Genomic DNA, 14,014 nt, shown 5'->3' with positions numbered 1-14,014 from the left:
TGATATGCAGTATGTGTAAACTTTCATCAAAATGTAAAAATGTAATTCACAGTACTAAAATCAGAACCTTTTTAAAACTTGCAATCCTTAGAAGTACTCTGAGTACTCAGTTTAGCATTTAATTAACATGAAGTTTTCTCTTCAGCTGCCTCCTGGACACTCCTCTTGATGGTCCCTACTCTGTAGTTCTCAAAGAGCCCCATCAGCTGAGATCAACTTGCTTCATAATCTAAGAAGCAGGTACAAGGGCTCCAAATTTAAGATAAATAAAGCTGAGCCATTTCTCAACATCCAATTATACATATAAGCACCTTAAATTCTTTTCATACAAGTTACCCCAAATTTTTTTAAAATAACTACTTTACCTTTATATGTTTAACTCCACAGCTAACCACTCTGTTTGGCTGATATGGATCCCAGGAAATATCAAAAATCTGTTCAAAAAAATTAAAAATTGTTATGTTGGTCAATTGTGTGTTTTTGCTTTCTTTCAAATATCAGTTCAACTGCTAAGACTTCATCCTAACACTTAGGACACAATGTTACCTGCATAGACTGAACAATGGGGATTTGGTTTGGTGATGGGTCAGGAGTTGCTAACACATGTTTTATTGCCTCACATCTACTTACCTTAGGCCTGAATAAAGAAGTAATAATTAACCACAATCCATGAAACACACTGGTGTCATGTTTTTAACTTGGTCCATTGTGATGACTTAGAATAATTTTTTTGATCAAATTTTCTATGCCTTTACACAATGATAATAAAATACTTTTGAGATAGCTTTATAATAAAACAGAAAGAGTTACAAAGTGTTTCTTTTAAGTAGGAAGATGTTTAATAGTCAAATGCAATTCAATGTGGCCAACACTTTCCCATAATCATAGAAGTTAATATTCATAAACATAAGGCCGAGGCATTTATTTGGCACCTAACTTAGCCCACCTAAAATAGCCCTTTAGACTGTCATTTTAATCTGATCCAAGATACTATTTTATTTTCAGTTTTCCAAGAAACATATCCACTAATACTACTTGCCATTCTTTAAGAAAAACAACCAGTTTGCCAGCAGTTTTGCATTTTGGGAACAAGAAAGAGAAGACTGTGTCAACCTTAGGGTCAGATCACCCATGGTAATTGCTCAGAGTGCATATTTCACCAGCCCAGCTGAAAGATTCTGACTTTGTGGGTCTGAAACTGGGCCCAGGCAGCTGCATTCTTAAGCAGACCCCAAGAGAGTCTTAGGCAGTCAGCCCATGGACCACATTCTGTGAAGCTCTAATAGAACGAGTAATTGTCAGTGCTGGAATCTAAATCAGAGAAAGAGCTTAGGCTGCTAATTTCTGATCACATATGAAGGAGAAATGTGGACTAATCATCAAAGAGAAAAGGAGGACATATAATCCTCAGTTAGGTAGAAAGGAGCAATTATAGACCACAGAAAGAGCACTGAAGAAAGTACTTGGTCCAAGTACCAAGTTCCAATGAGGCCCATTTTATCTATGCAATCTCAGGCTAGTCTTAGCATCTCTAAAATAAGTGACGTCACCTCAGTTCTGTTATGAGGTCAATTAAGATAATATATGTACAATCATTTTGCAGGCTATAAAGCACTCATTACATAAATGAGTGCTAGGGATTAAGTATTTTAGCCACTGAAATAATCTTGAAGATAATCATTTGCCCATAAGGAACCAGTAATAATTCATATTGGCACTAGTAATAAAGACTAAAACTGATACAGTGTGGGAGATACAGTGGGAGAACAGTGTTCTAAAAGTACAGTGTTCTAAAATACAGTGGGAGAACAGTGTTCTAAAAGAACAGTATTTCATTACAACATTCTAGGCTCTTAAAATAAAAGAGTTTGCACTAGAGTAGTACTACACATTTCATAATCTATTTCTAAGTGGAAAGTGTAAAATGCATGAACAAAACAGTAAGAAATTCACATATTGATTTAGTCTAATCCAATTTACTTTATAAGATACGATGGGATTATCACATAAACAGAAACAGTAATATCCAAAATGTGAGTACCACAAATATTTTCAACCTGCTCATTAAGTACTAAGTTAATACCAATTAATTACCAATAAGTTAATAACCTGGGAGTAGAGCTCAAGCAACACTACACTGTAAAACCTCCCTAGGGAATTCTTATGTGTGGCCAACAGTAGGAACCATTGGGACCAGAAGGGTGTCAGGCCTCTTCCAACACCAAATGACCAAAGGTTGGTCATTCCTGGACTTTCTGAGAACTTAATCCTTGAGTATAATTTGCCCAAATGTGCAGCAACAACTATGGGGTCATCTTAAAACCATGATTCTCCATCGATGAATGAAGAAAAAAATTTAGAGCTCAAACTAAGGAAGAGACAGTGAATTTAATATCTAATTTGGCCCTCATTTGGCATGGACACTGACACTGAGGAAACAAAATACAAAACTAGCAATCAATGTAAGACAGTCATGCAAGTTCACTTTTTTTCTGAAATTAGAAAATCGAGACAAAAAAAGTGGTCAGATAATTTAAATTATGCAAGACAATGGAGAAATAGATTTCTGACCTGCTTCATATCCTATCTTGCCTGCTATGACTATATATGGAATTATTTCTGATCACACTGAATTCAATATGATGATAAGCAGGCCACAGTTTATATTCAAGATTCTCAAAATAAAAAAAGAATCCCAAAGTTGTCATTACATTCTTTTGAAGTTAAAATTTATATACTGTGGGGTAGCTGGGAGGCTCAACTGGTTAAGTTGTTAAAACTGTCTGCTTTCTGATCAGGTCATAATCCCAGGGTCCTGGGATCAAGCCCCATGTTCGGCTCCTTGCTCAGCCGGGATTCTGCTTTTCCCTCTGCCCCTCTCCCCTGCTTGTGCATGCACTCTTTCTCTGTCTGAAATAAATCTTTAAAATAAAATAAAATAAACTATACACTTGAAATACATTTTGTGAATATCTTCTAACTACTTCCATTTCTTTTTTTTTTAAACACATTTTTTTTTAAGATTTTATTTATTTATTTGACAGACAGATCACAAGTAGGCAGAGAGGCAGGCAGAGAGAGAGAGGAGGAAGCAGGCTCCCCGCTGAGCAGAAAGCCCGATGCGGGGCTCGATCCCAGGACCCTGGGATCATGACCTGAGTTGAAGGCAGAGGCTTTAATTCACTGAGCCACCCAGACACCCCTAACTACTTCCATTTCTAAACGAATACAACTAAACTTTACATATAATTTCAAATTCAATTCTATTTTGATTTTATCAAGATGCTAAATGCCAGTATCAAAAATTTTTTTTGCCTATGAAAAGTAGTAACAATTTAAAGAAAGCATCCGATCATCAGAAGAGATCATGCTGACATAGTTATTAATCATAAATTAATTTTTGTAAAGACAGTTTTTAGGTTGAATATGTAGGAAAAGTCTTCATATGGAAAGTTTACTTTTAAAAATAGGACAACTCTGGAAAGCTACTTCACAATTCCCTCATACTTAGGAAAACCGCATGGTTCAATCCAATAAGCTCTTCTTACCCGGTCAGAGTGGCCGGTGGCAGAGGCCAGAAGTTTTCCCTTCCTCCAGTCCCAAATGCAGACTGTGTTTTTGGCATCCAATCCCACAGAGGCCAAACGCTAAGAATAAGAACAATAATTTAATAGCTGAAACTGATGGGCACGTTTCTTATTATCCATCACTTCTTTCAACAAATGGTCACTGATGACCTACTCTGGGCCAACCATTGAACATCTGCAAAAAAATGATTTCTCAAAATCCATCTTAAGTCCACAACTAATGATATCACAGATGACTTCTATTAGCACATACTGAAATTTCAAAAACATCAAAGCTACAACTCATTCGTCACGAAGCCTCTAATTCAACTAGTTGATATCAGAGGAACACAACTTGAAGGCAAGATTCAAAATTTTTTTCAAATTTTTTAATCTTTAAATTTAAAATATTAATGTGAGAGTGAAGACAGTCTAGGATTCTATAGACTAAAAGTCTTGCCAAACTACTTCAACGAAAGGGTTTGACGAACACATGGGGAAGGAAACTCCTAATGAATATTACATTCATTCTTAACTTTCTTAGTTCCACAAACATTTTAGGTGACACATTGGTAAAAGTAATCTGGTACTTCATCTCCTAGCCTAAATTCTTTGGGTTTATATCAGAACTTGTTCTCAAGGGAAAAGAAAATTTAACACATTTAAGTATACACAAAATCAAAAGTATCCAAACATGTATTAGAAACACCAAACATCAGAGGGAGGTTCTGGCAGGATGGCCCCGCCTACGGAAACCACACTGTGTAATGCACAGAGGCCTGGACTGGGTGTAAGTCGATTTGACTTCTCTTTTGACTTGTGAGGAACCAGATCTAAGACCTTGCAAAATTAATTAACTTCATTAAGTTACGTTTTCCTCATTTGTAAAATGAACACAAAATATGTGTTAGATCTACCTGACAGGATTATTGTATGGATTGGTGAAATAAGTCAAAGGATTTCGAAAGTATAGTATCACCCAAATGATAAGAGTATCTGAGCTTATGTATCTCACTCAATATGTTTGAGTGTGTGTGTGTGTGTGTGTGTGTGTGTGCATATAAGTGGAAGGATAGTCACATATGGCTAAATGCAAATGTGTTATGCAGGGATTATTCAGTTTTCTTCAGTAAAGATGGCTTCGATCAATAATGTTTAGTATAAAAAATACATAGTTGGAACTTTAAAAATGTGCCCTTAAGAAAGGGGGTCTTTATTGGTTTTTTTCTTTGCTCTAAGTTTTAATAGAGCATCCCAGCAATGGAAATTATAATATGTGGTTGCATTTTTGTCCATATAAGAAAAATCTGAAGTGTGTAAATTCCATTTAGCTTTTTTAGTATGGGTACTAAAGTAAAACCCACATTTCTTGATTGAAAAAAGCCCAAAATAATCTACTTTATTCATTTGTAGTGACAGGCCCCATGGCTATCTAAAAAGCATTTCTATTGCCTTTTGTTGTTTGAGAGGTGATGGGCCATTTGTCATTTTCTAAATATCACTCAATTCCAGTGAACTCTGTCAGGGAATAAGGCAGACCTGAAGCAATAGGCATCAACAAGCCAGGAAATCCATCACAGCCAGCAAATAGGTTATTTTTCTCAGCTGACAGTTAAGTACCATGCAGTCCACCCCAACCCTCACCCTTCCAAATGGAACCTAAAAGAGAACAGCTAAAATTTTAACACAAACTAACAAAGAACTCAACATTAAATCTGGATTTCCTTCTGCTGCATTACATTTTTCCTGTGATGCTTCTGAACAAATTCTGATAATGTTTGCTAGAAAACCAAAATCAGAATATGCATATAGGTACTCATCTGAGCATATGTTTACACTTCTCCTCGTGTACGCACTCAGACATTCACTCAATTTAGTCAGGAAGTCACTAACTGCAAATCTCAACAAATGGGACTACCCAGCTTTCTCCATAGACATGGAATCACAGTGGACTAACCTGGATGAGATTACAGAGTAGTTAAATCAAAAACTATGTGTGCCAGGGGTCTACATATGTACTGAATCTAATTAATGATCACTACCCTCACAAAACAGCAGGAAACACTAAGTAAATATAACTGTTTGAAAAGTGACTCAAACCAGCTCAAGTCCTACAATCCACTCAAACTGCCCCAAACTCTCAGGCTAGTCAAGCCTCGGAATAATTGCACAGGTCTTTCCACAGCATGCCCCTACAGAATTAACTCGGAAATTTGCCAAAAATTGGATTGAAAAAAATTAATTGGCAGATATACGAGGAAGGGTGGCCCAGGATCACAGAAAAGGCTGGGGAAAAGGCACAGCCTTAGTGAGGAGGTGAAGGCAGTACACGTCAGGAATCCTCCCTGTGTGTGTGGACTGCCTTTTCTGTAACAGAGTTTGAAAACTGACATGTAACTGTCATCTGTAACATTAACAAATCTTTTCTGCCAAAGGCTGCTGGAAGTCAAAGGCAAGAAGCAAAGTTTGTTAGGGGTCCTGGGAAGGCTTCAGGAAGTGTGTCCTTTGAAAACCTTTGAAGTGTCTTGGAAGAATGAATCACTTTAAGTGGCAAGGAGGGTGAGTAGGGCACTTAAAGTGGAGAAACAGTATGAGGGAGGGGCTGGAGGAACAAAAGTGCAAGGTCTGGTAGAGGAATCTCATGGATGTGTCCAGTGTGACTGCAAAGAGATAAAAGACAAAGCTATAAAAGTTGGGTAGTCTAGAATACCCAGCCACAAAGCATGGACCTCATTCACGGAGTTCTCCAAGCTTTTGGTGTTTTTAAAGTAATGCTTTCACTACTCTTTGTCCCAGCAATCGCACTACTGGGTATTTACCCAACTGTCAGGCAGGCCATGGATTTGGAACGTAAAGGACAGTGGCAGAGAATGGGTAAGTGAGACTGTACGTGACAGTGACTGTAAAGATTTTCACAAACATGCAGGACTCAGTGGCTACTTGAATTGCAGGGAATGGGTAGGGAGAAGCAGGAGTTATAAGAGACCTCAAGGTAAAGAGTTAAAGAGAATCTTCTCAGTGAATTATTAGGAGGTGGTGCTATCCTTGGTGCTATCCCCTAAAAGCAAAGGGAACCAAGGAGATGCTCAGGACTTGAAGTCTATGAAAAAGGTTTGGTCCAACTCTGATTCCAAATATAGGAAGCTAAAATGGAAGATGAAGTGGAATTGCTGAGTCACGATGGATCCGATCAACTTGAGTCCCCTGATTCCTTCTGTAGGCTTTTCAAACAATAAGGAGACCAAGGGAAACAAAACTGGGGCCCACCCAGAGCTGGATGTCAGAGCAACAGCTGGAAGGGATCTAACAGGGGAGGATTCTAGGAGGTGGACAAGGGGAGGCAGCAAGATTCGTAGACCTTTTGAGCCTGTAAGCTATGTGCACTGTAATTCAAGGTGACTTGTGAGACATCATTAAAGAAAACAGAAATGGAAAAAGATACACACCTGTCCATCTGAGTCGAAAGCCAGGCAGGCGACTCCATGGGTATGGACATCTTTAAGAATAGATACAGTCTGGACATTATAGGAATCCCATATACATATATATGGCTCCTTCCCAACTTGGCCAGTTGCAACGAGAGTTTTATCTGGATGTAAGGCAAGGCTGAAAAAGAAAAAACAGAAAACAAAAAACCCTTTTTTCATATCCTCCTAAACAAAACTAAGGAAAACATGTTTTTTTTAAATCCACATTTGTTTCTCATTTCAATCATCTAACAAGAGAATCTCAAGAGAAAGAGTTTGAACTGTCCTCAAAGTGATAAATTACCTGCCTGGTCTAATGGAAATGTTGAATGGCAAAAGAGGCTTAGCACAGTTTAACAATAATTTCATCTGATCTTACCCATTTGGTTACCTTGAAAATCAGACACTAATATGATAATTTTATGCTTAGAATATCTATGTGGTTCTATAATTGCTTTATGTCAGGATATTTACTTACTGACTTTGAAAATATTACTCAGCTTTTTCAAGTTAGCTTTTGACTTTAATTTGAAAAAAAGAAAAAGGCTGTTGCTAGGAGAAAGTGTGCTTCTCAGAATTAATTAAACCTGCTTGCACAAGCTCCAGGTGCCATCCTCATTAGGATTTCAAAGCACGGACGGGTCTTAGAGTCAAGTGCTGTTTCTGTGTCTGTTGCCATAGATTATGTATTTTAAATGAAAATATCTATTTTACAGAAATCACTAACACCAAAAGAACCACAAATTACCATGCTTGTGGTTTATTTAACATTATTCCTCTACAGTCCAATCAAAATAAAACTTTGTCAAATACCAACTAGAATTTCAGGGAGTCTGGAGCAGTCAAGAGGAAGAAAGGTCATTATTGTTATTCCCAGATGAGCAATTACTCTACTGTTTTAAAACCATTGTGTAAAGAAGTCATGCTTTTCTAAAAATAGGTGTTGAGAATGTTTTTAAAAAGGCACATTACCTATATAAAAAAACTAGCAGATGACCTTTTACACAATAAAAGAATTTTCTTTTCTGATTTCAACATTTACACAATTGACATTTTTTTTTCCTTTTCAACTTTCAGCATGATTTTAGTACAAATATATGCTCTATAAGTAGTCCTTTACTACCTATGGTTCTTTGGGTTTGTTCATCTCTTTGTCTCCCGTTCCTTATCTATAAAATGGAGTTACGACATCAAAGCAGACAATATACAGAACACAGAGCTTTCAGCACAACACCGGGCTCAGAGTAAGCACTCAAAGCAAGTTTCATTATCAACGTTTGTGTAACTGGCATTTATATACAAGCAACACATGCATATCTCTGGATACAGTGCGTCTTTCAAACACAGATTACTTCTGCCGCTCTCCGGTCTACATGTGTGCTTCCCCCAAGTTCTGCAGCGACCAAGCTCCCTCGGCTATCCCCCTGAGCTCCTTCTCATCTTCGTCCCACTGAGCTCCCTTCCTGGGCCTCCCACCAAACCCAGTGCGGTCTTTTGCCCAGGACCTTTGAGTACCATCCCCTTTCCTCACCGAGGGCCTCCCCAGGCCCTTGTACCCTGGCGCCGCAGTGCAGCTTGTCTTGCAGGGTGTTCCCAATGTCCCCACTGCACCAGTCCTCACTCGTGGTACTACTCCGCACACTGGAAGTCTGTTCCACATGCACTCTCCTGCGCAGGCTGGTGCTTTGTTGGGTTTTTGTTTTCTTTTAAAACAAGGTGCAGGTGGCACCCGCAGGGCACACTCTGTAGCTGGAGGGGAGAAGGTGTGAGAGTGAGGCCAGTTGCAGGGGCAAGGAGAGGATGGGTTGGGAGGGACTGTCAGGGGCGGCTCGGAGGACCGCCTATCAGGCCCCAGGTGCTGCTGCCATAACACCTCTCGCCAGAAGAAGGGTGATCTAGGGGGATCTCGGAGACGTCTGCGGGAGCGGTGCAGGAGTACACGGATGAGGAACACCTGGGTGCTCCGAGTGCCGGAGGCCCCTCACGTGGGACGCCCCTGTAAGAAGTTTGGCTGGTATCACCTGTCAGGAAAACCTCAGTCCTCCATGATGCCTCGTGCCCTTTCCCCGACCCTCAGAGTCACGGTGGGGAGCACTTTGGCCCAGGAGTCAGGTCAGGTGTTGGGATGCGCTCTGGCCCAAAGGCTATGCAGGGGCGGTACCGCCCGAGGCCAGAACCCGAGAGTGAGATGCACATAGTCCCAGCTGCAACTCTAGTCTGCGACCCTTCTTGGAGGAAAGACTTGGACCTTGGCATTTTCTGCAGCAGCCCCTGGGGCCCAATCCACCAGCAAAGGTCCAAGGCCGTAGCAACTGGAATACACGTTCACTGCACATCCTCAGGGCCAGTTGTTCCTCTGGGCAACAGCGAGTCATCCAGAATTGTCCCAGGAGATCCCTGCTGCCGGTTCCTCAAGCCTCTCCCCTGAAGAACAGCCGCAGAGCTTTGCTCCCCGTCTCTGACACAGCCCAACTGCCAGCGGCCTGAGATGGGTCAGCTGGCCTCTTCACCCCAGCCCCCTCCATCAGATGTTCCCCTGTGAGTATGGTCCGGGATGACCATGGGCCTCAGCACCGCCTGGGCAGGGTGGGGGCAGTGCAAGTTTTCCCAGGAAGGTAAACAAGGGTCAGGTAGACTTCGTGGCTTCTGATGTGTGGGGGAGTGAGTGCAGGTCCAGATGCAGGGGTTAGGGAAGAGATACCCTGGGAGGCACTGTGTGTCAGAGGCAGCTCAAAGTGTGGGATCTGGCCCTCGGTGCTGTCTCCACTACCAGTCTCTGCATAGGAAGGCCCACCCCCGCAGACCTCAGTTCTATAGCCATAAGAGGAGTCCTGGGATAAGAAACACCTGCGTTGCCAGGATCTGCGTCGCCATCTAACAAGGGCTTGCTGGAAAATATATCCTAGGGAATCTTTATATGGAGTACCAGAAAAAGGTAACACATATACAAGGGGCAAAGGGCATCCATGTACAAAGACAATACTCAAATTCAGTCTTGCAGACAGTAGCAGAAAATGAGATGGGTCAGGTAGGCCAGGGCAGCCTTATAAGCTCTTTTAAGCAGGCCAGGAAGTTAGGGCACAACTGCCAATTATTAGAGGACACGGCATGAACAGTTGCATATTTTAGTAAGGTAACTCCAACATCAGTGAGGAAGTGGGAAGGACAGATGGGTGAGAAGTATTAGGAGAAGAGCCAAGGAGGCCAATAAGGGGATGGGCAACAGTTATGTAAGGAGGGGTAGGGCGGATGGAAAAAGAGTCAAGAGATACTTAAGGGAAAGAGAGAAAAACTTTTTGGATGCTGAAGGCTAAGGAAAAGCCTAAGCATGTCAAAGTTGCCTGAAGTTATTTGCTTGGGCAACTTTTAAATTCACAGAATTTGCAGCATTAGAGTTAAAACCTTTGGGGCCTGATCCTGGGAAAAGATGACCTAGCCCAATTTTTAGTGAGGAAACCAAGGAGATCCCTCAGGATAGCACCATGCTCGGAGTCCTAAGGGCTATCAAGAAGAGGGTCTGACCAGAACATCACATGGTAGAGTAAGCAATAAAGTGCCTGCAGAAGAAGGAGCAAATGATACCAACATCATGGCTGTCATATTGTCTCAACACACTGATGTGGGCAATAGGTTCTACGCAAGAACTGGAAAATAGAGAACGAGTGTTATCCCCCTAGATGGTCAGAGACACTATCAAGAGACATAAGTGAAAATTTGCCGGATCATAGCTTCTGTTTAAAAATGTTTGGATGGGGCACCTGGGTGACTCAGTTGGTTAAGCATCTGACTTTGGCTCAGGTCCTGACCCCAGGGTCCTGGGATTGAGCCCCGCATCAGGTTCCCTGCTCACTGGGGAGTCTGCTTCTCCCTCTCCCTCTGCTCCTCACCCCAACTCTCTTTCTCTCTCAAATAAATAGATAAAATCTTTTTAAAAATGTTTGAAATATTTGGTAGATGCCTGGGGTCTGGAAGTACCCAGAATTTTAAAAAATTCACTCTTCCAGGCAGTTGTTCTTGCCATCATTTGAGGATTTCCTTCCTTGAATAGGGTGGGGGATGAAATAGACAGCTTTCAAGAAATCTTGAAAGAGGACTTCCAAATAACTTGCCAATCGAAACTACTCAATTAGTGGTGTGACCAAAAACATCCCAGTATAGATTTCAAATATTTTTACTCTCATTATTGTTCTTTTCCTTCACATCAAGGCTCATAATTGATCACATTCATTAAAAAGTTCACACTGGAAATTTTTTTAAAAATTTTTTGTCATAACTCCTTTTATGCTGTTCTTTACATCATCTCTTCCCAGTGCATGATACCCACTGATCCAGATTCCACCTTTGCCATTTGAATATATTATCAGTTTTCTTGTTTCTCCTTTTGTAAGCCAAAACTCTCTGACCTCACCTCTCTGGCTTGTGTGCAACTTGATTGCTAAAAATGACTCATAATGTTTCTATTTACCCACGTCCATGTCAAGAACAGAGAGAACAGAGAACAACCTTTATTCATTTTGCCATTTGTTACCTTCCCATCAGCTCCCCAGAAACGTCACTTCTTCCACCAGAATGATGGCATCTGTGTACCTTTTAGAGCACAGCCAAGTGGAACTTCACTTTTGTTTTAAATTTGTCATATCATTTCAACAGCACTCAGCACTCTTTAAACCTCATCAGAGACCAGGAGGAAAACCATCAAACTTTAATCTTTGGATTTGCAAGAGCATAATATACAAGGTGTCAGGAATGGGACAGTTGTAGAATCACTTCCACAAGAACCAGGTTGGAAGTTACCATCAAGGTATCTATTCCCTTCTTCCCACACCTCTGCCTTTAGGAACTCAAGAATTTCCAGAAAAGTTGTTTTAAGCAGGATCTGCTTTTGTCTAATCCCAAGACATCTTTGGAATTTTAGTTCAGAAGCACTCAAATGACAGATGTGTATATATGTATGTATTTTCCTCACATAAAACCAAATCCACCCCCTGCTGCATACTGCAAAATTGTTCTTCGCTCCTTCCACAGAGGTGCCCTGAGTCTAAAAAGCTACCCTACAGTAATGCCTTTAGATGAGCCGACAGATTAAAGGAAGTTAGGTCCCCATATCCGAAAAAGGGGCTGTCATGGAAAGAATCATACCTTTTGAATTCCTTCTGATAAGATTTCATCTATGAAATAGCCAACTATTGAGTACTTCCCAGGGAGAAAAGTACACAAGTGGAAAGTGTTGTGGAATGGTGATTACACAACGTATCTGTTCTACTCTGGGTCTCCCGTCATCTTCACCATACACAGTGTTGTAAGTCTTTCTGAGACTGGAAGTATTGATCCTACTTACTTATATTGTAAGTCTAGCTGCTATCTGAGAGTCCATAAATCAAGTCTCTTCTGTGTTCTTCTAAGAAAACTTGCCCTTTGCAAATCTTGCAAATCATTATAGTTATGAATGCAATGCCACAATATTAAAACTTTAAAAACTGACTCCCTTTCACTGAAGATCTCGAATCACTTGAGGTCTCAGTCCACACCTATATGAAAAGGTTGGTGTCATTCAATTTTTCTTTTGGTACTCAGTTTATTGCACTGATAATATTATACACGCAGCAACAAAAAAGGGATCAAGCTTTTAAAGAACTGCTTTTCTCTGTGTATATAAAAATCTGTTTCCCTTGGGAAATCCCATCTTCCGTTACCATAGCAATAGAAAGCACTGCAGAGGACTTTCATCACCCTATCCGGGAGAAGGAACTGATTTGTTTCTTCAGCATGCCAGGAGGGCAAAAGCATGTCTTTCTGATGTCAAATGAAATCAGGATGATTTCCAAATATGTTGCATGAGGAGATGAGAATTAATAGGGTCATGGAAAGAGGGAGCCTTGCTTATAAAGGTTAAACAGAAAACACTAATCAACATTAATCACTTTTAATTCCTGAAGGCTAAAAATTATATTTGAGTACTTGTTCCAACTGCAGCATTTAAAAAATGCTCATGATTCTGACTTCACTTTTTTTTTAAATTTTATTTTTAAGTAATCTCTAAACCCAACATGGGGCTTGAAGACACAACCCCAAGATCAAGAGTTGCATGCTGTACTGACTGAACCAGCTGAGAGGCCCTGACTTTACTTTTTTTTTTGAAGATTAATGTATTTATTTGAGGGGGAGGTGCAGAGGAGAGAGAGAATCCTCAAGATGACTCCCTGCCAAGCACAGCACCCAACACAGGACATCAAGATCATGACCCAAGAAATCAAGAGTCTGACACCCAACTGACTGAGCCACCCAGGCGCCCCTGCCCCCGATTTTACTTTTTAAAGCCTCATTTCATTTTTGCCCAGGCTACTTCAGTGATTCTTTCAGTAATAGATAAATGTTATTATCTCTTCTTTAAAATAGTCTCACCAGAAAAGCATGAAACTTTTCTGTCTGCCTACCTTGAAGATAATATTAAAGAAATTTCCCAATGTTGGAGGCATAAGTGCATCCATGTGATTGGGTTGAACTGTTTGAGGGCAGTGGGGAGACAGCTGCCTTCCGGAGAGGGAGTGGCCAGCTTCAGTGGATGTGCACCAGAGGAAGAAAAGGCAAAGGAAGCTTTATCTGAACACAGTAACCCAGAGGTAGTGCAGCCACAGATGGAGGTTGCTGTGCTCCAGTGTCTGTCCCCCAGGATGCCCTCAGCACTAGAGTGCCATCACTGGGACCATAATCTCATCTGATACCACAAAGAGGGAGGGCCTGCCTTTCAGGTGGGCTTTGGCAGGATGAATGGAAGTGATGACAGTGTGGATAGACCACCAGTGGTACACTGCCATGTTCCTGACCTGTGTGAGCCTGAGGGTACCCGTATGGTTGAGCACGGAAGTCCCTCAAGTTGGACTTCTCAACTACCTGGATGGGTGGTACATTTAATGGGAGTTAATATGATTTAGAAAAATAAAGAAATGTAATATATCTTCCATGCTTAGTACCACCATACTT

General features: G+C 40.9%; 1 protein-coding gene across 4 annotated transcripts in view; it reads right to left on the bottom strand.

Annotated features, from left to right (window-relative positions):
• The window catches only part of EML6 (EMAP like 6), a gene marked incomplete at its 5' end in the record, with an annotated part of 278,105 nt that overhangs the window by 162,154 nt on the left and 101,937 nt on the right, over positions 1 to 14,014 (bottom strand). For all 4 annotated transcript variants that reach the window (XM_080812628.1, XM_080812625.1, XM_080812626.1 and 1 more), the window contains 3 exons: positions 366 to 434; positions 3,549 to 3,647; positions 7,013 to 7,172. In XM_080812628.1, coding sequence (XP_080668754.1) covers positions 366 to 434; positions 3,549 to 3,647; positions 7,013 to 7,172 — 328 coding nt within the window. The remainder of the gene's footprint in view (positions 1 to 365; positions 435 to 3,548; positions 3,648 to 7,012; positions 7,173 to 14,014) is intronic.

The sequence above is a fragment of the Martes martes genome (assembly GCF_963455335.1).
Source record: "Martes martes genome assembly, chromosome: 9".
In the NCBI taxonomy this organism is placed as follows: domain Eukaryota; kingdom Metazoa; phylum Chordata; class Mammalia; order Carnivora; family Mustelidae; genus Martes; species Martes martes.
Note: the sequence above shows the minus strand (reverse complement) of the source record. Positions and strands in the feature narration are given on the sequence as shown.